The following is a 21,715-nucleotide window of genomic DNA, read 5'->3' on the forward strand; positions in this document are numbered from 1 at the left end:
TTCCAGGTAAGGAGTCTAAGGTGTAGCTGAGTTCACTCCAGGCCAGATTCCAGAGCCTTCACACGTAACCACGTACCAGTGTTGAGGAAAGGGCACGCTTGGTGGAAAGGGATATGAGCTTGGTTGGAAATCTGTCACCAACACTTAGGGGGCACCCGGGTGGCTCAGTGGGTTAAAGCCTCTGCCTTCGGCTCAGGTCATGATCTCAAGGTCCTGGGATCGAGCCCCGCATCGGGCTCCCTGCTCAGCAGGGAGCCTGCTTCTCCCTTTCTCTCTGCCTGCCTCTCTGCCTACTTGTGATCTCTGTCTGTCAAATAAATAAATAAAATCTTAAAAAAAAAAAGAGTTCCATGATTTTTGCTAAGACCTAACCTTCTTGGGCTTCCATTTTATCCGATAGACAAGGAGAAAACAACAGTGGCTGGAGGGCTGTGGTGAGGAATAGAGGAAAATACGTGAGCACTGTGCACAGGGCTTGGCATGCGGTGGGTGGGTGGTCAATCAGAGGTGTGACTCTCCTCCGACCTACTTTATTTCCTACCTCCACTTGCACACACGAGATGGCCCAGCTATGGCCTAGAACATCGGCTTCATTCCAGAAGTCCAGAGACACAGCAGGATTATGTTTACCTCTTAGGCTTAAAAGCAGGACCCTAAACCCCTAGCTTCTGTTTCCTTCTAGCATCCTTCAATACTTATGAAGAGCATCACAGGGCGCTGAGGTGGCTCAGTTGGCTGACTCTTGATTTCGGCTCAGCTCATAACCTCTGGGTCACGAGATCGAGCCCTGTGTCAGTGGAGGCTGCTTGAGATTCTCTTCTTCCCCTCCCCAGTCCATGGAGTGTCCTGTGGGTCAGGAGCTGAGGGACAGTCGAGAAACTGCTGCATCATGTTCCTGAGGAACCAAGGAAATTATGAACACATCTCCTCAAGAGTTGTATCAATCCCTGAAAAGCATCCTGGTACTGACACTTCTAGGGTATCTGGACAGAGGAAGGCCAGATCTTTCACAAATAAAATGAGTGAATTATCTGATTTGCCCAAATATACAGTGAACAACTCTCAATGCCTTCAAAGAATCACATGATCCTCTCATGCAAACTTCTCTTAAGAAATAAAACAGTTAGTTGGATTTAATTATCAGCTTAAGACTTTATTTATATTTATTGGTGGGGGGAGGTGGGGTTGGGTAGAGGGAGAGGCAGAGAATCCCAAGGAGACTCCGAGCTGAGTTTGGAGCCCAACATGAGGCTCGATCTCACCACCCAAAACCCCTGACCTGAGCTGAAATCACAAGTCAGATGCCCAACCAACGGAGCCACCCAGGCGCCCCTTAATTTTTAATTATCACTTTTTAATTATCACCGTGGTTAGCATTTTCTTCCATATCTAACAGCTGGCTGTGAAGGACCATAGAAGAGACACTCTTACTGAAGGTGAAGTGGGATGGTCAAGGCTGCGGGTCCCATCCTCCTCCACAGAATTACCTGGCTCTCCCCAAAGTGGTTCTCTAGCACTTGCAAGGCCTTAAAATGAGGGGGCTCTTGGGGTGTCTAAGAGGATGTTAGGGTAGGGCAGTAGGGAATGAAGAGCATCCCTGACTCCTTAGAAGTTTTCCTGGAGGCTTATTATCACCTTGCCCTCTTTCTATGGAAGATTTAGAGACACAGTTCTACTTCAGATTTCTCAAGTAACTTCGAATATATAATCTATCCGCTTCTCTCCTGTTTCCGTCTTCCTCAATAAAATAACCAGACATGTCTTCCTGATTCACAAGAGGCTGGGGGTTTGAACCATCATCTGGATGAGGGAGCAGGGGTAAGTTACCTAAATAGTATTGATACAATGTGGGAAATCAACTTATCTTTGATAAGACCTTTGGTCTATGAAACGCTACGAGACTGAACCAATCTTTTCAAGGATGTGCAAGACCGGAGCCCTTCAACCTGTGTCTCTCCCGTAGTAAGCTATCATTTGAGGCACAGCCCTGTGGCCACCATGACCAGGAGGGATTAGGGTGAGGGAGTGAGAAGGGATGCATCGGGCTTGCCAATTTAGAGTTCTTTAGTGCCTCCGGAGACCTTACTGAATGTTTAAAATATCAGACTTAGAACATAAATTTGACTGATGACTGAATTCATGGTCCTTGCAGTTATGACCGGAGAGGTTCACTGTCCTGATCGACCAGCTCTATTCCCATGAGATTCTGAATCAGAATCTCTGAGCTCAAGGCCTGGGAGTCTCCATCTGTGACATCTCTAAACAGAAGGGATTCCCATGGGCTCTAAAGTCTGAGGCAGAGACACGAGTTAGAGAGACCAGGTAGGAAGTTTTGCAACTGCCGAACTAATAGATGAAACAAGCTGGATCTGTTCGTGGTTCCGATCCTCAAGACCAGCTCAAAGGAAAGACGTTTAAAGACAATTACATAATTAAGTGCTAAACCAGTTGTTGCATACTGCTATGTGATTTTAGCCAAGTTATTTAATGCCTTAACCACCATGCTTTTAAATGACAAAGCACTCATATGCATAATCTTGTCTGAGTGTCACGGATTCCCAAGAGTTAGGGAAAGTATTTATCACCTTCAATTAACAGATTATGCTTAATTGGAAGATGAGATTGAGTCATTCTTATTTGTTTGCTTGCTTGTTTACTGTCTGTCTCCTCCGGCGCTGAAAATCTCAGGAGAGTAGAACCCCGCTGACTCCGACGACTTTGGTGGGTCCCCGGAGCCACAGTGCTTGGCCCAAAGTAGGTTTCCGGTGGATACATTCTGAATAAATGAAAAGACAGAAAGACAGGCAAGACAGAAATAAACAAAAGATGCAACATCAGATAAAAAGAAAGCATTCTGGCCAGGGGGTAGGGGTGGTGGTTAAGAGATTCAGTCTTTCCTACCACTGCTCTTTATCTCAACACCTGCATCGTGCTAGATGTTGAAGATTCTGCCCTTAAGGTATACCCAGTGTCGATTTCTGATTTCTGATTCTGCTACTCAGGAACGCGGAGCCCTGTTAAGTCTACCTTAAACGTAAACTTTGGGCCTTAGTTCCTTGTTTGTGAAACGAGGGGCTGACCAAAAATGAGAGGGCAACTCGAGCTGTTTCCAGATCTCACTTTTGTAATCCATCTACTTCACCCCCTTGCTCCAGTTCCCCCTTTCGCTGCGAGCAAGGAGCGCGCTAGCCGCCACCCAGGACCAAGTCCCTTGCCCACCGAGCAGAAATGTAACCAACCCCTCCCTAGAACCCGCTTCTCAGAGAGCCGTGGAAATGCGAAACAGTAACAGCTCTGCAGGCGGGAAACAATGTGGCACTTATTGTTCCGTTCCCTCCAGGTCCTCGGTGGAGGAGGCTGGACCCCGCGCGCCCCGAGCGACGCACCCCGCAACTTGCTTCTGTTTGGAGTTAAGTTTCCCGAGGACTGGGAAGGTGAAGCCGGAGGCGCCCAAGGCGCAAAGATGCTCTCCCTTAGGAGGGGGGCGGGCCAGCAGAGCAGACCCGGGGCCAGCAGGAAGGCTCTCATTGGCCGGAGGGCGGGTGACGAGAGCGGGGCGGAGTTTCCCGGGGGGAGTAAAAGGGAGGGGGGGTGTGCGCTGCCCGTGTCAGTTTCGGAGTCCCGGCGGCTCACCTTCGCGCCAAGGATCCCGAGCCCAGCTTCCTGCTGAAGCTTTTTCCCTCCTCCGCGGGCCGACTGCCTCTGCGAACTGGGCGCCCCCACCCTGTTCTGCAGTGCCCTGCATCTCCCCCAGCCCGGGGCCCCTTCCTGCATTTCCTCTGTGGTGTGCTGATCCAGGGGACTTTCTGTTTTCTCCTTTTCCCTCTTTGTGGCTCTAAAACCATTCAAGCCCAAACCCCCGACTCCGGAGAGAGTTCGACTTCTCCAGAAAGGCGGCTGCCGCGCACCACACCGGCACCTCCTGCGGACCCGAAAGCCGGTGCGCCCACCCCGCCTGCCCTACCCGCCGCCTGCCTTCGTTCGCCGGAGGAAGCCAGCCGAGAGTTCATTGATGCACCCATTCCAGTGGTGTAACGGTGAGTCCGCGGGCCGGGAGGGCGAGCGGACGCTGGGCGGGCTGCAGACGAGGTCGGGCGCAAGGCTTGAGATCAGACCGAGAGCTCGCGCTCTTCCTCTTGAGCTAAGTTTCTCATGAAATGGGACGGGCGAGCAAGCGTCCTGGCGCCCAACTCGGTTCTGCACAGCGCGGAATTTGAAAAAAAAAAAAAAAATCAGGTTTAACTCCAGGCCCGGGACCGTCTCTGAACGTGCGGCGAGCGGGGGGCGTGGGAGCTGAGGGGTTCGCGGCCTTTGTGTGGCGGCTTCGCTCATCTACCCCCTTCCCTTGCCTTTGTGCGCTCAAACTCTGGTCTTTGTTGTGGTTGTCGGAGGAGAATTAAATCCGCGCTTGGGTTGGGATCTCCTAGAGGGAGCTCAAGTTCCCGGCCTGGAACTTTGCAGGCTATTTTAAATATGTATACAATGCAGCGTGCGGGACGGGGCGCGGGGGCGGCTTCCTCCGTGTCTTTGTTGGCTTCTCGCTGGCTGCTATGGGCTTTGTGCTTGTGGAGGACGACGGGTTCAAGAGCATATCTTTATTGGTTGATAAAGCCTTGCAGATGTCTCGGCGTCCTGGTACCTTTGGGTGCAGGGCCAGGCCGGCGGGAGCCGTGCTCTCTTGGCCCCAAGGCTGGGCTGCTGTACCCGCTCTGGAGCCGGGGTGGTGGCCGCACCTACTTATCCAGTCACTCCTCCCTCCCAGGCCTGGAGGGATGCTAAATCCACCTCACCTGAGGCTTTTTGACTTTTCAGGTGATACAGATTGGGCTTGGGGCTGACTCCACCCATGCTACCTTAAAGGAGGGCCTTTCGTTGCAGGTCAGTTAAAAGGTATTGGTATTGGATACTAATACCTTCCAGTAACTTTGGTGTTTTGACCGCGTTGTTCCAAGATTGGAGTTTCTGGAGAAGTGGGGCGGGAATGGGGGGGTGCTGCAGCTGGCCTTATCTAAGCATGGTAGGCTGGCTAGTTAGAAAAGAAAGAAAGAAAAAACAACAACAACAGAAAATACCCTTGAGAGCAGACCCCTGCCAGATCTTGGATGAATTCTTTCAAACGGCTTTTGTTTTAAGGCCTGGTTTGGACAGCATGTGTATGAGCGGGCCCCATCCCCCTCTTCCTCTTGCTGGTAGGATCTAATTTCCTGAAAATGAACCGAGCTGTGTGTGATAGGCGGGCATTGAGGGACAGGGGGCGGAGGATGGGGGTGAGGCCCGCCGGTGCATCGCAGCATCTGGGAAAGATTCCCGTTGGCTGGGAAGGGGAAGCATTTCCCAGACCCACTGGTCTTTCTTGGCCAGCCCTTCTCTTGACGTCATTCCAGCTCCCAGCCTGCGCACCACCGAGATGAGACCTTCTGATGTCACAGCTTTCATGGGTCAGCTGAGACAATGGAACAGAGGCTTAAGAACCAAGGTGGCTGGCACTTTATTCCGGCACTCCTATTTCATGTGGGGTTGTTAGACCAGCAGAGGGCTTGCTGCTTTTTCTTGTCACTTAAAGTGACTGATAGATCCTGTTCTTTGACTCCCAGGAGGAAGCAGTCCCTTCCCCCATCCCTTTGTTGGGGAGGTGGGGGCAGTATTTGGAGTCTCTGTTTCCTGGGGTTGGTATTCTGTCCTTACAAGTTGGAGCGAAAAATGACTCCTGCTACACCTTTTGGCCAGTATGTGTCTTTACCATTTATGTTTAATTATAAGGAAACATACCATTTATCTTCAGATATAACTAAATGTACCATCTCCTTGGCTATGAAGTTCTTCTCACCTATATCTTTTTTTTTTAAACAGATTTTATTTATTTTATTTGACAGAGAGAGAGAGATCCCAAGTAGGCAGAGAGAGAGAGAAAGGGAAGCAGGCTCCCCGCTGAGCAGAGAGCCGGATTCGGGGCTTGATCCCAGGACCCTGGGATCATGACCTGAGCCGAAGGCAGAGGCTTTAACCCACTGAGCCACCCAGGCGTCCTTTCTCACCTATATCTTTTTATCACATAAAGTCACAAGCTCCCTGACTCATTCCTGGAAGTCCAGGGAAAGCCTCTGTCAGAAGCCTTCTTCTGACAAGAAGAGCTAAGATGGTCAAGGTAAACTGATCAAAGGCCCACGGGACAGGAAACCAATGAGGTTCTTTGGGACCCTGAAGATAACCAGGATCCAGCTCATAAAACGTGCATCGAGAGCCAGGATGGATTGGGGTTGGGGTTAGATGCTGTTAGGACATCAGTTGTTGCTGAAGTAGGGAGCCTAGAAGCCAGGGCTTCCTATTCAACATAGCAAGGTTAAGAGCTAATTAATCTTTTCAACAAAGTATTTCAGAACAAGAACTACTTCTTCTGTTTTTTGTTTTCCCACAATGTACAGGTCAGTGCATAAATCAGGCCCTCAATAATACTTGTTGGTTGACCGGTCATTCATTAGCTTAGGGCAGTTTCTGGGCAATTTTCCCAAGTATCACTCTCCTTACTTTGAAATGGGAGCCTTTCCCAAGGGTACCAGGTTGTCTTGAAAATCAGGAGTTATTTATCTGTCAACTAGTTAATTGAAAACATGCCAAACGCTAGGCGAGGCACTGGAGAGTATACACGAGTCCAAGTCTGCCATCCTCAGACTTCACGCAGACTTAGGAGTGCTCAAGCTGGTTAGAACTATTTCCTTCTGATTTCAGGACTGTAGTCCCCCACCTCTACTGCTGTGCCTTCCTTGGTACAGTGAAAGCCTTTGGGTTGTCTTTGTCCCTACACAGTAAAAATCATCCAGTCCTTCTATGCTTTTTCATATTCAATATCTGGCATGGTGTTTGTCCTATAGTCCGTATTTGAGTTCGGTTAAGTTGATGCTTGGAACAGCATTGGAGTATGCGAGAGCCAGAATGCAGGCTGGTGGTGCAGGCTGTGAGCCCTGTAGAATTCAAAGGAAGAGAAGGCTCCCTGGGATGTCATGAGGACTAGACCCGGTGGACTTCCAGAAGGGAGATGGAGTTTCGGACAGGGAAAAAGTTGCTTGAGCAAAGGTCTGGAGGCAGGTTAAGGATAAGAAATAGTGAGATTTGGAGGGGACTGAGCCTGGGGCTCAGTCGTTAAGCATCTGGCTTCTGCTCAGGTCATGATCTCAGGATCCTGGGATTGATCCCTGCATATGGCTCCCTGCTCACCAGGGAGCCTGCCTCTCTCTCTCTCCTCCCTGCTCCTGCTGTCTCTCACTATCTGTACCTCTCACAAATAAATAAATAAAATCTTAAAAAAGAAAAAAAGGGAGGTCCATGGTGGGTGATTCCTTAAGGTGGTGAGCTGGGGAGGTTGAAGAGGCCCAGGGTGTGTGGGGTTAGGAAGCCTGGAAGCCAGTCATGAGCCTGGGAAATAACATGATGGGCTAAATTAGAGGAGGGACCAGACATCAGTGACGAGTCGGGGACAGAGACTTGCAATAGAATTGGGCCCATCTGAAAGAGCTTTGAAGGGAGGCTCATGATAGGGTCACCAGATTGATGTAGGGGATGACAAGACATGAGATGTAGGATGTCAGAATTGACTTCCAGTCCTTTAAACCAGTCTTCTGAGTAGTGGCAGCCCTGGAAATTATAATCTAGAGTTCTGAAGTATATTTATGGGTTCTGGCTCTCAACCAAGAGGTCAGGCCAGTGCTTAAAACCCATGTTGAAGACTTTGAGTACGGAGGACTTTGGATACAAGCCTTCTTAGCTGCTTAAAGTTAAGAGAGCTTATTTAATAATGATTCTTTCTTCCTTGCTGAGAGGGAAAGTAAGTTTCACAGTGGCATTACAAAGATTAGATTGGTAGCCTGAGAATTCGCTTGGGATGTAGCAGGTTTATGGTAGACAACCAGTTTTCTGGTCTCCACACTTGCTGAAATCGAAGAATTATATTGTGCTTGCCTTATGGATCGCTATATTTTGTCCTGGTCGCAGGACAGAACATTCTACCCAGCTTATTGTTTATATCCTGTATGTATTTTTTTCCTATCGTTAAACATTACAGGAAATTTACTAATTCTCAAAACGAGTACTCCCCAAATAGAGAGTGGCTCCAGGATTGGCTCACCCAGCAGTAACTGCCATACTCTTGTCTCCTCTTCCCCTGTCCCTTCTGCCACCCTCCGCCCTTGGCTTTATATTGAAAAGCCTTCTTGTCCAGCCGTAAGTCGGACACCATACCAGTTGTCTCAGGAAGATGGGACTGGTTTCCTTGTCCGGCAGAACTTTGCTCTGTTTCTGGCCAGAGCCCTGTCAACATACCTACCTCCACACCAAACCCTGGCAAGGGGAAGGTGAGATCAGTAGGCCAGTCGGGATTTACCCGACTGGGGGACGAGGCTAGTGACCGGGTCAGTGTTTCCCACACAGCAGGTGTAGGAATCTCCCAAGGGCCTAATTAAAATGTGGATTCTGATTCATTTTGTTCAGGGTGGGCCTGAGATTTTGCATTTCTTACAAGATTTTGTGTCCGATGCCAGTGTCACTATGGAAACCACACATCGAAGCTTTGAGTAGAAAAGGGGAAAGTGGCCAGTCAAAGTAAGCGGCATCCCCTACCACTTTCTGGAACAGTGGGCCCACCCTTGGGATGAACAGTTTCTATTCTGGTCCTGGTGCAGCTTGTCAGCTGAAGCAGGTGGCTTCCTAATGACAAATGACCTTTGCTGCAGCCGCACCTTGCAATTTACAAAGGGTAGTTTTTGTAAATTGGTCCTCTCTGTTTTTGCTTGTTTTTAAATGACAAAGGGAAGCATAGATAGGTAAGATCTTAAAGGTCACCTCTGTAGGGAGAGGCAGGGTTGCCACCCAAATACCCATTTTGTCACCCCGGGCTCCGCATTTTTCTGCAGAGCCTGCATTTTTCTGTGGCGTTCTGGGAGCTTCTTGCTGATGGGATCAAGTCTTCCATTGACTCTGAATCCGTGATTCCCTGGGTGGAGATGAAGTTTGAAGTACTAGGTGTGCTCTTCCATTTCGCAGATGACTGACTTACCCAAGATCCCACGGCTGCTCCGTGTTAGAGCTGGGGTGTAGAGTTCGGCCTCTGCGGCAGAGATGTTGAGGAGCCCAGTGCCTGCCATTTCCTCTTTCCATCCTGGCCGACCGAGCACCGTCAGCCCCGGTGGTCCATCTCCAGCGATAACCTTTTCCCTCTCGCTTTCTTTGCAGGGTGTTTCTGTGGCCTGGGACTGGTTAGTACCAACAAGTCCTGCTCCATGCCACCCATCAGTTTCCAGGACCTGCCTCTCAACATCTACATGGTCATCTTCGGCACAGGCATCTTCGTCTTCATGCTCAGCCTCATCTTCTGCTGCTATTTTATCAGGTGGGTGGCACCCTGGGTGGCCTCTGGGGCCGGCAGGCAGGGAGAAGGCAGCCAGGGGTTGGGGTGAGCCGAGTGAGGCTCCCTCAGCAGAGGCCCTGGCTTCCCCTTGGGGCCCCTCCTCTGAGGACACAGGGCCTAGCCTGCCCTTCCCTGGGCCCCTGAGGCCCGCTATTTCTATTTTCATCGGCCTGTCAAGTTGTCCCAGTGCATGTAAGGTCACCGTTGGTTGGGCTGCAGCGCACCTCTTGGCCTCTTATCCTAGGGTGGCCTAGGATGACTATCGGACCAAGTAGTATCATGAGTCTGTCCCTTCACTGTGTCTCCACTCCCCGCTCACAACTCTGGGTAGCCAGGGCTAGGTGGCCCTCGGTCGCACCACTGGTATGTTCCTCTGCCCTCCTGGGAAATCCTGTTGTCAGCCCTCCAGATGCTAATATTAGCAAGCTCATGTCTGGGGAGCTGGTTGTTTATTCTCTCTGGTAAGCTCTTATTTTTTATAGTGGTGGGGGAGAAAAGCCCAAATCCCACCCCCCCAAAAAAAACCCTTAAAACGTCACTTTTTCTTACTACGTAGAGATCCAGGGAAGGACTTGAGTGTGACAGGGGCTCCTGAGGCTTCCCAAACTCCAGGAACTGTTTCTTCACCTCCTGTTGAGAGACATGGGAACTGGTGGCTGGTTTTCTACCAAAAATTTGGGGCATGACTGGTATTTAGAGTGGAAATTAAAGTAGTGTTTCTGACAAGGGCAGGCTCTTGGTATTAACAGTTCCCTCATTGTATGGGACTGTCTTGCCCACTGGGGAGTGTGGAGCATCCCTGAGCACCCTCGTGGGCCTTGGGGCCATTGTGATAACTACGCCCTCCCCCAACAGCGCGCATGCGCACACACTCACACTTGACCAAAGGCCTGAGTAACTGTCAGCTAGAGTCTTACCAAATTATTTTTATTTATTTATTAAAGATTGTATTTATTTATTTGACAGAGAGCGAGATCACAAGTAGGCAGAGAGGCAGGCAGAGAGAGAGGGGGAAGCAGGCTCCCCGCTGAGCAGAGAGCCCGGGGCTCAATCCCAGGACCCTGAGATCACGACCTGAGCTGAATGAAGGCAGAGGCCCAACTCACTGAGCCACCCAGGCGCCCCTTACCAAATCATTTAAATTAAGTTGAAGGAAAGGAGTTCAAGGTCCCTACTGAGATGTCTTGGTGGGGTCTGAGTGCTTCACCTGGAGGGACATGAGGGGAACGCAGACACTCCTCCATATTCCTGAGGCAATAAGAGCTTCCTCTATAAAAGGGGAAGTGCCCTGAGTGCCCCCAGTCAGCCATTTCTTTCTCAGAACTTCATAAAGTTCCTGGGACTGGAGTTTCCTACTTACAAGTGTATGCAGAGAGGATAGTGGTTTATTTTCTCTCTCTTCGTATAGTTGAGTCTACAATTTGCACAAGTGGGAATGAGGGCAGCTTTTCTAGTAGCTCTCTGTCCTGCATTTCCCTTCCTCTAAGCCTATATTTTCTTCCTTAAACTTTCTGGCTTCCTGACTACCAGCCACCCCCATCTCCCCACACCAAGCAATTCATGCAGTTCCCCAGAGACTGAAGACGGAGACCTACCAAATACCAAAGGTTTATGTATCCTGCTTGGGGAGGAGTCAACAAAAACAGCTCTATCTGGTACACACCCACACTGCAGAGGGGGTCAGCTGAAGGAAAATCTAGAAAATCACTCAGGGCCAGGAAGTGGGTGACCAGGGTTCATTTCCTAATTCTGCCACTAATAGGATAGGTGTGACCTTGGTTTTTAACTACCGTTTTAACACTTGGTAGTGTCTTCTCTGTGCTACGGTGTGACTGGTGTTTTGTGCCCCGCCCCCCTCCCCTGCCCAGCATATATATTGGCCCACTTTGTAAATGAGGAAATTCCTGCTCAGGCTCAGGCAGTGAAGGGTTTGCCCAAGGTCTTAAGTCTGGGAAGATCCAGAAGTGGAGTGGGCTAGCCTGGTGGCCATTGGCTCGAGCCTTTCAGATTCTAGACATTCGCCTTCTCAGAGTGCTAATGCCTTGAATGGGAAGTGGAGGAGCAGCTGTGGCATCCCCCAGCAACCCCTTCCTGCTAGAGATCGGGGTCCCCCAGAAGGACAGGCCGGGGAGCCGGGTCTCGCTGATTTATTTTTGGCCGGCTGGAGGCAAAACCGAGCAATAACCACATGATAGCAAAAGCCTTCCTGACTGCGGGCCGCTTGGCACCACCTGTCCCTTCTGTCACCCCACCTTCTGTTCTGCAGCCTGCCCGAAGCCAGCTGACCCCGGAGTCTCATGGCTCCAGAGGCTCGCTGCTGTGTGGCAGCCTGTGGGTGTCTATATATAGAAAGACACACAAGCACAGAACCACTTCCTCTCGCTGCTTCTCCGTTTCCTCCACAGCCAAAATAGGCCCATGACCCCTGCTCTCCACCTGGTGAGCTCATTGGCCAACACCAGCCTCCGCTCCCCGGCTCCCCCTTGCTCCTTCTCCCTCGGTCCCCAAGAGCTGACCTCTGCCCTGCGCAGGATGGAGGGGCCAGTGAAGTACAAATAGGCAGGAAAGGGGCAATTATTTTCAGGACCTGGTTGCATTGTTTGTTCCAAAAGGGAAAAGAAGCCAGGGAGAGCCCCCTCGGCCTGGCTAGAAATGGTCTCATTGAAATCCGAGTATTTTTAGTAGCTTTGCTCACCCGACAGCTGAGAAGGCCACCTGTCCAAAGTTGCTGGCACTACGTCCTCTGCTGGGATGGCCCGGGTTGGCGGGGGAGGGGTTTCTTTTGATTTGTTTCCCTTGCAACCTTTTTTCCACCCCCATCTCCTCACAATGTATACCTTCCCTTTCCAGAAATCTCCATGCAGGGTAAAGGAGTTCTGGTGGTGCTGGGCTCGGCGGGGGTGGGGGGGTGGGGGGGTGGGTCCTGCCTGTTCCTGGAGGGTCCTTGACAGTGACCATTAAGTGGAGCCAGGCAGACAGAAGGGATTGGGGGGGGACACCCCGCACATCCCGTGAAACAAGCAGAAAGGAGCCACGGGGCAGGTAAGGCGGTGGGACACATGAGACGTGAGCCGTCCCCCGTTCTCCAAGTTACAAAGCAGGCTTCTCACCACTTCCTTATTGACTCTGCTGCATAGCTGGTCAGCACTGTCTTCCCTCAGAAGGCGGCCGCGAGCACTTTGGTAATGGGAACACTTCTTCCTTCCCCAGCTTCCATCCCTGGAAGCCAGCTAACAGTTGTTCCTTTAGGCTTTGGAGGCATCCAGGCCGGCCCCCCTTGTTTGGAGGTGGGACCCAGAGCCCTGCATATGAAAGACTTTCCTGGACTAAGGAGTTCCCTGCAAAGTTAAGGCTGGGACACTGGGAGTCCTGGTTAAGCCTTTGGTTCAAACCTCTCATGACCAGAAACTCTCTAGGAGATGTGCTGCCGTTGGCCACCTTAGTCCCGTGGTGTGGGACCCCACCTGGACTGGAGTTCCTTTTTTTTTTTTTTTTTTTTTTTTAGATTTTATTTATTTATTTGACAGAGATGCAGCAAGAGAGGGAACAGAAGCACGGGGAGTGGGAGAAGCAGGCTTCCCACCAAGCAGGGAGCCTGATGTGAGGCTCTATCCCAATCAGGACCTGAGCTGAAGGCAGATGCTTAATGACTGAGCCACTCAGGCACCCCTAGATTTTATTTTTAAGTAATCTCCACACCTGACTTGGAGCTCAAACTCGGAACCCTGAGGTCAGAGTCACATTTTCCACTGAGCAAGCAAGGCACCCGTGGACTGGAGTTGTTTTTTTGTTTTAAGATTTTATTTATTCATTTTTTTTAAAGATTATTTGAGGGCGCCTGGGTGGCTCAGTGGGTTAAGCCGCTGCCTTCAGCTCAGGTCATGGTCTCAGGGTCCTGGGATCGAGTCCCACATCGGGCTCTCTGCTCAGCAGGGAGCCTGCTTCCCTCTCTCTCTCTGCCTGCCTCTCTGCCTACTTGTGATCTCTGTCTGTCAAATAAATAAATAAGATCTAAAAGAAAAGAAAAGAAAGATTATTTGACAGAGCACACAAGTAGGGGAGAAGCAGGCTCCCCACTGAGCAGGGAGCCTGATGCGGGGCTCGATCCCAGGACCCTGGGATTATGACCTGAGCCCAAGGCAGCCACTTAACCGACTGGGCCACCCAGGTGCCCAAGATTTTTCTTATTTTTAGAAGAAGAGAGAGGAGAGTGCAGGGGGCAGGGCAAAGAGGGAAGAGGGAAGGAATCCCAAACAGACTCCGTGCTGAGCAGAGAGCCCACTGGGGCTCAGTCTCACCAGCCTGAGATCATGCATGACCTGAGCTGAAACCCAGGATTCGGGTGCTCAACTGACTGAGCCACTCAGTCCCCCTAGACTGGAGATCTTAAGAGGTTCGGGGCCTAGAGCCTCTCCAGGCCCCCTGACTTCTGTTAGGAACAGTGGAGGAGCTGGCAGCCCAATCTGGGTCTAACCCTTGGGCACGGCTCTGCTCTGCCCCACATTTTGCACCTTCCCCTGTTCTGGCTACAATTCAGCTTCTCCACACTGTCTACGGAAAGAGCATCTTCTCTCAACGCCTTTTGGTTGTGGCTCACGATTTGAAATTCTCTTCCTCTAACTCAGATCAGCACTCTTATTCTGCAAAAGGACGAATTATCTGGGGCTTTGGAAGTCATCCAGTCTCTCTCAATAACCCCACTCTCCTGGGCAAAAGCAGCCATAGACGATAGGGAAATTATGAGCATAGTTGTGCTCAAATAAAATTTTATGGACATGGAAATTTGAGTTTCATATATTTTTCACATGACGTGAAATATTCTTTTGATTTCTACTTTCCATCACTGAAGAATAAAAATCAGTCTTCACCCCCAGGCCCTATAAAACAAGTGGTCAGCTGGCTTTGGTCCTTCGGCTAGAGTCTGCAACACCTATTATACCCAGATGAGCTTCTGATATTTCCTTCCAATAACCCAGATCTGGGGTAGAAGCAAGCCCCACCGAGCTCCCACTTATAGAAAGACCTAGCGCTACCTGCTAAATTTAGAAAATTTCTTTCACTGCAAATAAGACAGCGTAATAATAATAATAATAATGCATAATCACGGTCCCAGCCATCAGTTGTGGCCTTGGGGACAAACAAGTGTTTCCCAAGTGGCCTGGTATCCTTGGTATCCTTCTCAGGACAATGGCGTGTCCCGTGTAGTAGGGGAAACTGGCCACAGTATGTGTCTGAGAGAGCTTAGGCTCTGTCATCTGGTAGACTTTGATTCAAACCCACTCATGCTGCCAACTAGCTGTGGGGCTTGGGCAAGTTATTTAACTTTTTTGGGCTTCTGTTTTCCTCCTCTGTAGAAAGGAAACTTTCTCAGTGTACATGTGTATGTTAATAGGGGTGGACACAGAGCAAGTCGTCCGTAACTACTGTGGGCTTGACGCTGGGGACAGTGTGCTGTGTTTTGGCTGTGTTCGGGTTTTGTTTTTTTGGGTTTTTTTGTTTGTTTGTTTTTTTGGTTGCTAGTTGTTGTTTACATATATATATATTTGTTTGTATATATTTGTTTGTTTGTTTAAACATTTAAATTTTTTTATAAACCTATAATGTATTACTAGCCCCAGGGGTACAGGTCTGTGAATCACCAGGTTTACACACTTCTTGGCTGTGTTAGGTTTTATGTAGGCCACCGGCTCAAAAAATTCCCCAGGGTCAACAGACTTATTTATATCCTGCCGCCCTGGTTTAATGGCGGGACCCCTTTTAAGACCATCCAACTCCTTCTGTGTACTCACTAAGCAGCTTGATGATCTGTAGACTTGGGGAGCCTAAATAAACCGAGGTACTGGGAAACAGCAGGGAGTAGGAATGAATAAATCTGCCAGATTGTGCTCTGCCAGGATTCTCCCGTCTGTGGGACCTGCCAGTAAGTGTTGAGGCTGCTGGGCCTGACAAAGATCGTTGGTCTTTCTTTAATCCCCTCTGGGTGACCTGCCTGGGTCCGGACCACACTCCGTGGCATCTCTGGGATGAGACAGCCCCGTGACGAGCAGCTTCCCAGCCCAAGAGGAACAGCCCACGCAGCCTGCCTGCCTCTCCTACTCTGAATGGCTCTCTTTGTTGCAAGGCGTAGCAATAGCCTCTTCTCTCCCCTTCTCTTTCTCCCCCAGCAAACTCCGGAACCAGGCCCAGAGTGAGCGATACGGCTATAAGGAGGTAAAGTGCAGCCTCATTCCCTGAGACTTTTCCTGTCTGCTCCTGTGGAAGCTGAGGCTTTGTACAGTCCTCCTGTCTGGCTTGTCCCAGGCAGTGCCTGAGGCGCCCTCGCCCTACGCCAGAGGGAGAGGAAGACCCTACTGTTGCGGGGGGTGGGGGTGGGGGGCGGTGACGGGGACACGGGACCCAGGACACCTGACTCCCTTCTTTGGTTGAGAGCACCTGGCCCCTGTAGTTGGCTCTTCTGACCCCGTGGCTTCGCTCCGTCTTCCCAGGTGGTGCTTAAAGGAGATGCGAAGAAGTTGCAGTTATATGGGGTAAGCACGCTGGGGCAGCACACGGGAAGGGCCCAGCTGGCAAGGCAGATGGCACCTTCTCCATCTCAGTCTGGGCCCTCGGGAACTTTATTATTATTGCTGTTACCGTCGTCATTATCTTGGTGGTCAGTAAAGCAAGGTTGATTGAGGGATAGCAACATGACAATACAGAGTTCCCAAGGAGGGAGGAGACCCAAAGGGGTTCCCCTATTCAGGAACTTTCAACCCCTGTCTTCATCTCTCCTTGGACCAAATAAATGGGACTCATCCCAGTAAGGAATCTGTATGTGGAATTCACGAGGTCTGGAACTGGTGCAGGCAGATGATCTGAAGGGGTCAGAGAAGGGTTTGAGTGGTGGTGATGTGTGGCCCCGGGAAGGCTGCTCTGCGTAGTGCTGAGGAGGAGGGCGGGCCCAGCACTCCATGCCGCGGAGAGTCCAGCCTCCCTCCGTTTTACCCCCGGCCGTGCACCCTGCCCGAGCCAGCGCTGGAGCTGACACGGGTATCCATCCCCGCTGGAGCTGACACGGGTATCCATCCCTGCTGGAGCTGACACGGGTATCCATCCCCGCTGGAGCTGACACGGGTATCCATCCCTGCTGGAGCTGACACGGGTATCCACCCCCGCGGTCCTCCAGTCCTCCCCCGCCAGCCCGTAGAGCAAGGCCTTGGGTGTCCTCACACGGACTTTTCAGGAGGCCGTTTCCTCTTCCTGTCCTGCTTGTGTCCCTGAGATCACGTAACTTCTCTCTCGAGGCTTCCATCTTAACCACAGACACTTGTGCACAGGGTGTGTCTGGCTGTCTGGGACCCAGAAGGATCCACAGGTATTGCTCACACGAGACAGCCTCTTTTTTTTTTTTTTTTTTTTTTTTTTTCCTTACAAGGGGCAGGGGAAGGGGGTAAGCAGACTCTTTGCTGAGCAGAGAGCCCAACACGGGGCTCGATCCCAGGACCCTGAGATCATGACCTGAGCTGAAGGCAGACACTCAACCAGCCGAGCTACCCAGGTGCCCCTCATCCCCCTTTTTGATGCCTGCTGTTACATCTCAGCAAATTGGGGTATTTCCTGAGCCCCCCTTGAGAGGAAGAGTTCAGCTCTGAGGTGTTGATATATAATAACAAAAAGCTGGATTCAAAGAATATTTATTTTATTTTATTTTTTGTCTTCTCATTCATTTTTTAAAAAATTTTTTAATTAACATATAATGCATTATTAGCCCCAGGGGTACAGGTCTATAAATCATCAGGTTTACACACTTCATAGCACTCACCATAGTACCTACCCTCCCCAGTGTCCATAACCCAACCACCCTCTCTGGATTCAAAGAGTATTAACCGAACACCATGTCCCCATCCTTACCTCTAGTTAATGATACATGCCCCCTTGCCAAATGTACTAGGTGAGAAAGGATTAAAAAATACTCTTCTGAAAACAGTACTGGTCAATGGAAGTTTCTGTGAGGATAGAAATGTCCGGCATCTGCACAGCCCAGTGTGGGAGCTGCTCTAGTCACATTGCAGCTGCTGAGTCCTTGAAATGGCGCCGGTGCAACTGAGGATCTAAACTTTTTTTTTTTTTTTTTTTTAAGATTTTATTTATTTGACAGACAGAGATCACAAGTAGGCAGAGAGGCAGGCAGAGAGAGAGGGTGAAGCAGGCTCCCTGCCAGGCAGAGAGCCCGATGTGGGGCTCGATCCCAGGACCCTGGGATCATGACCTGAGCTGAAGGCAGAGGCTTTAACCCACTGAGCCACCCAGACACCCCACGCCCTAAACTTTTAATTTCACCTTCATTTGGTCCAGGAAGCATGTGTGGTTCACGGCTACCCTCTGACTCAAGTTTCAGTGGCTGATGAGGAAATGGCCACAGCCTAGTTTCCCTGGGTGGGGATGAGCTGATGGGTGAGTGTGGTTCTTCTCCAGTCTCCTCTCAACACCGCCCCCTTCTCCCCGCAGCAGACCTGTGCAGTCTGTCTGGAAGACTTCAAGGGCAAGGATGAGCTCGGTGTGCTCCCGTGCCAACATGCCTTTCACCGGAAGTAAGTGTCCGCTGTGGGGCATGCATTATCCAGGGATGCCCTACATCCTGTCAGGACACCAGGCAAGCCGGAGGGGTTGGGCGGGGGCAAGGACAGAGATGTTCCCAGAAGCAGCTGGGCTCTCTGAGATGGACCGAACCGGCCAGCGTCGTCTTCTGCCCACAGGTGTCTGGTGAAGTGGTTGGAAGTACGCTGTGTCTGCCCGATGTGTAACAAGCCCATCGCCGGGCCCTCCGAAGCCACTCAGAGCATCGGGATCCTGTTGGATGAGCTGGTGTGAGTGTTGGCCTCTGCACCAAGACCTGGAGAAGACCCGTTGCCTCCCGGGTGCCTGGTCCCTCTGCACAGCTGCTGTGAACAAGACTGCTGGGTGGGGACTGACCTGCTTCTCTGAAGGGGCGCTAATGCAGGCTGGTCCCCCACCGTCAGGGTGAGACCAGAGTTGCCCCACCTTTCGGCCTCCTGAAGCCGCCTTCCCTGCTGCTCGGAACTAATGGCGTCACCCATAAAGGACACTGTATCCTGATACTGGATCGTCTCCCTGCCTGTCCCTGCTGGGGAAAAAGCCGTCCATCCTTACCTGGCTCAGCACTTGGCCTTCACCCCCTGGGGGTTCCCCTTAGGAGGACAGGCTGCCCTGACCTCAGAGGAGGGATACGATGGGCCGTGCCCCACCTGGAACCTCCCTCCCCTCTTTACCCTTGCCTAGGAAGGTGTGGAGGGGAGGAAGGCGCGATCAAGGAACCAAGTGCCTCCAACGGAAGGGGAGGGAGGCTCTGCAGGAAGTCAGGAAGAGCAGGGACATAGAAAAATGAAAGTCAATGTTTACATGGGGCCTGTGGAGATCAAGGCTGGCCCGCAGGCCCGCTGACTGCGGGGTAACGGAGGGCAGGGGCCTTCCCCCTGCTGGGATCTGTGGTGCTATCCGTTCACTCTCTTCCTCGGTTAATCTCAGAGCTTCCGATTCCGTGTTGGGGTTTGAGTGCCCCTCGAGAGGAAGGGCTTGTTCTACACTCAGATGAATTTGCAGGGGCTTTTTCTAAAGGAGCAAAAGGGGCCTGGGGCTGGGGGTGTCCGAAGGTTAATCAAGGTAGCGGCAGGTACCTTCTTCCCCTCTGTAAATAGGATTTTTATACTTCCTCCTCACCATCTCAGGCTTTATACATGGAACCCCTGAATGGAGGGGGTGGGGTTTTCTCTCCCCCACCCCGGAGTAGGTGAGGGTGGGACAAAGGTGTGTATTTAAAGAAAATTAAATTTAATAACAAGTTCTCTAACTTTCTGCCTGTGGTTGCGGCCTGTGTCTCTTGGCCCTTTTCTGCCAGCAAAGGAAGTTCTCTTACTGCTGCTTCTCACTTCCCCGTACTCAGAACTCATGCCCAGAGGTTCCCAAATCTTAAAAAAATGGAAATCGGGTTACTACCTGTATGCCATAGGACTAATATCCGTGTACTTTAAGTCCTGATTAAAAATATTCTAGAAATCAGCTGAATGAGCCTGGCTTCAAGAAAGGGGTGATGTATGCCACCGTGACGTGTGTTTGAATGCCAAGATCAGTAAGACTTGAAATTAATAAAATCCGACATGAAATTCACACAATTGTGTTTTTGCCACCACTCATGGTCCAGGTTGCGACACAGAAGCTTGATCTTTACCTTATTAAACTTTTTTCTCACCTCCTTGCTGACCATCACGGACGCATGCTACCCTCCTGCACTAACATCTCAAGAGTGGCATCACCACATTTATGTGCTCAGATCTTGTAACCCACGTGCTCCAGTGTCACTCTCGAACGTCTCCAGGGAGTATGGAATCAAGAATGGATATGCAAAATGTACCGGAAGGGCCGGGGACAATTTTCTTGGCCATCGTGAGTATGGAGCAGGTGGGCCATGGTTGCCCAGGGCAGTGGCCAATGGTCATCCCAGGAAGCAAGCCCAGGGTCCTGGGCACAGTAGGAATATTGAGCAAAGTCGAGTGTGGTGGGGGGGTCACCGATGGGCGAGAGCTGCCCATGCACCCAAAGGAGCTGGGCCTGAAGGGTAGGTGTGATGGGCTCTCACCTCTGTGATGGTGCCATGGAGGCTGCTGCTACAGTTTGTGCTTGTTTCCGATGGACCGATGAGGCCGGAGCACCAGCCTGTCCTAGGGAAGTGGTCAGCCCCTGTCTTGGTGGGGTCCTTTGCCCAAAGACTTCTTCCACACTCTGAGGACTAACTCCCACTCCTGAAAGCCTCAGCCCCCTCGCTACTGCCAACCCTACAGAGTCTGGTCTTGACTTCATCAGGGACCCCAGTTCTTCCTCTAGTCTGGCCACCTTCGGTGCAGGGATGAGGGGGAAACCAGGGGTCTATCTACAAACTTCCACACCACCGTCCACTCCTCTTCAGCGTTGGCATATTCCAATTAAAATGTTGGTACTAAAATGTCCACGTTCGCAGACTCGAATAGCATTGTCCTGAAGTTGGAATGACAGTGAACATGCGTTGTATTGCTTGCAGTGCTTCGAGCCAGCCCGGTAGAACAGTGCACAGGAAGGGAAAAACTGCTACCGCTGATCAGAGAGGAACGACAATAAGCAATCACAAGGTAAATAGTCACTGGTCCCCAATACACTGTCATGAGTGTGGTCCTGTTTCTCAGTGTTGTGTTTCTAGGGCATGTGCCCACGGGGGCTGGGTGCTGGAAGGCAGGACGGCCCTTGCCTTTGGAAAGGGTGTAAGCACGGTGTTTCTGGTGTGAGTAAGCTCATGGGGCAAGACTCTGGGCTCAACTGGTGTGGAAGTGACAGCAAGGGACCTGTCGGGGGATGATACTGGAACTGAGTCCTGCAGGAGTGACCTGGACAAAAGCACTTAAAGGGTTAACCAGCCTGGTGGGTTGGTTAAGAGGGCACATAAGTCCTAACGTTCATGTGGAGAAAGGCTGGGGGTGAGGCCATCCCGTGTGGGGCCAGGAGCCTGGAACTTGGTAGAGGGAGAATCCAGAAGTTCCTTTAGATCAGGATTTTTAAAAGAGCCGAGTCCCATTTGGAAGCTAAGCTAATGCCTTTCTTTGTGCGCAAAATGTTCAGAGGCAGCTCCAGTGTGTGTAGAGCTCCCATTACTGAGGAAGCGTTTGCATCCTGATCATGTTTCAAAGAGTAAAAACAGGGGCACATGTTGGTAGAACATGCGACTCTCGATTTTGGGGTTATAAGTTCAAGCCCCACATTGGGCATAGAGATTGCCTTTAAAAACAATCAGGGGCACCTGGGTGGCTCAGTCGGTTAAGCCTCTGCCTTTGGCTCAGGTCATGATCCCGGGGTCTGGGGATAGAGCCCTGCATCAGGCTCTCTGCTTAGCTGGGGAGCCTGCTTCTCCCTTTCCTCCCTGCTTGTGCTCTCTCTCACTCTCTCTGTCTCTCTCTCAGATAAATAAAATACAAAAAAACAAAACAAAACAAAACAAAAACAACTAAAGGAAGCTGAGAGATAATCATATATACCAGGATCCTAACTCCAGTGATCTGTGGTAAGCAAGCACCAAACAATCTGAAGATAATGACCACTTACCCACCAAGTTCTTTTACAAAATACATTTTGCTTTCCTTCCTGTATTTACCCCTCTGGGGAGGCAGACTGCCCTCCATGAAGATACTCAAAGCAGAAGGTGTTTGTTAGTTAGCTCCTGGGCTGATGCCATCATGGAAGAAAAAAGCCCCAGGTTACTGTCAAGTGATTTGTGAGCTTACCATTATCTAGAACCAT

The 21,715-nt window shown here is 50.8% G+C and overlaps 1 protein-coding gene and 1 long non-coding RNA gene across 3 annotated transcripts; one reads left to right on the plus strand and one right to left on the minus strand.

Moving 5' to 3' along the window:
• Positions 1 to 684: 684 nt before the first annotated feature.
• Positions 685 to 3,572, minus strand: LOC116581843. Its single transcript, XR_004282257.1, has 3 exons — positions 3,387 to 3,572; positions 2,586 to 2,776; positions 685 to 895 (listed from the first exon to the last, which is right to left on the minus strand). It is a non-coding gene; the product is annotated as an uncharacterized LOC116581843 (long non-coding RNA).
• RNF122 (ring finger protein 122) lies at positions 3,561 to 19,561 on the plus strand. 2 transcript variants are annotated; one of them, XM_032329128.1, is made up of 6 exons: positions 3,561 to 4,037; positions 9,223 to 9,379; positions 15,562 to 15,607; positions 15,883 to 15,924; positions 17,885 to 17,967; positions 18,133 to 19,561. In XM_032329128.1, the coding sequence occupies exons 1-6, from the start codon at positions 4,013 to 4,015 to the stop codon at positions 18,245 to 18,247; spliced, it is 468 nt and encodes a 155-aa protein (XP_032185019.1). In that variant the 5' UTR covers positions 3,561 to 4,012; the 3' UTR covers positions 18,248 to 19,561. The 2 variants fall into 2 exon arrangements, with proteins under 2 accessions (XP_032185019.1, XP_032185020.1); XM_032329129.1 differs by lacking the exon at positions 3,561 to 4,037 and adding an exon at positions 4,058 to 4,878.
• The last annotated feature ends 2,154 nt before the right edge of the window (positions 19,562 to 21,715 follow it).

Source organism: Mustela erminea, chromosome 21 (assembly GCF_009829155.1).
Source record: "Mustela erminea isolate mMusErm1 chromosome 21, mMusErm1.Pri, whole genome shotgun sequence".
Classification (NCBI taxonomy): domain Eukaryota; kingdom Metazoa; phylum Chordata; class Mammalia; order Carnivora; family Mustelidae; genus Mustela; species Mustela erminea.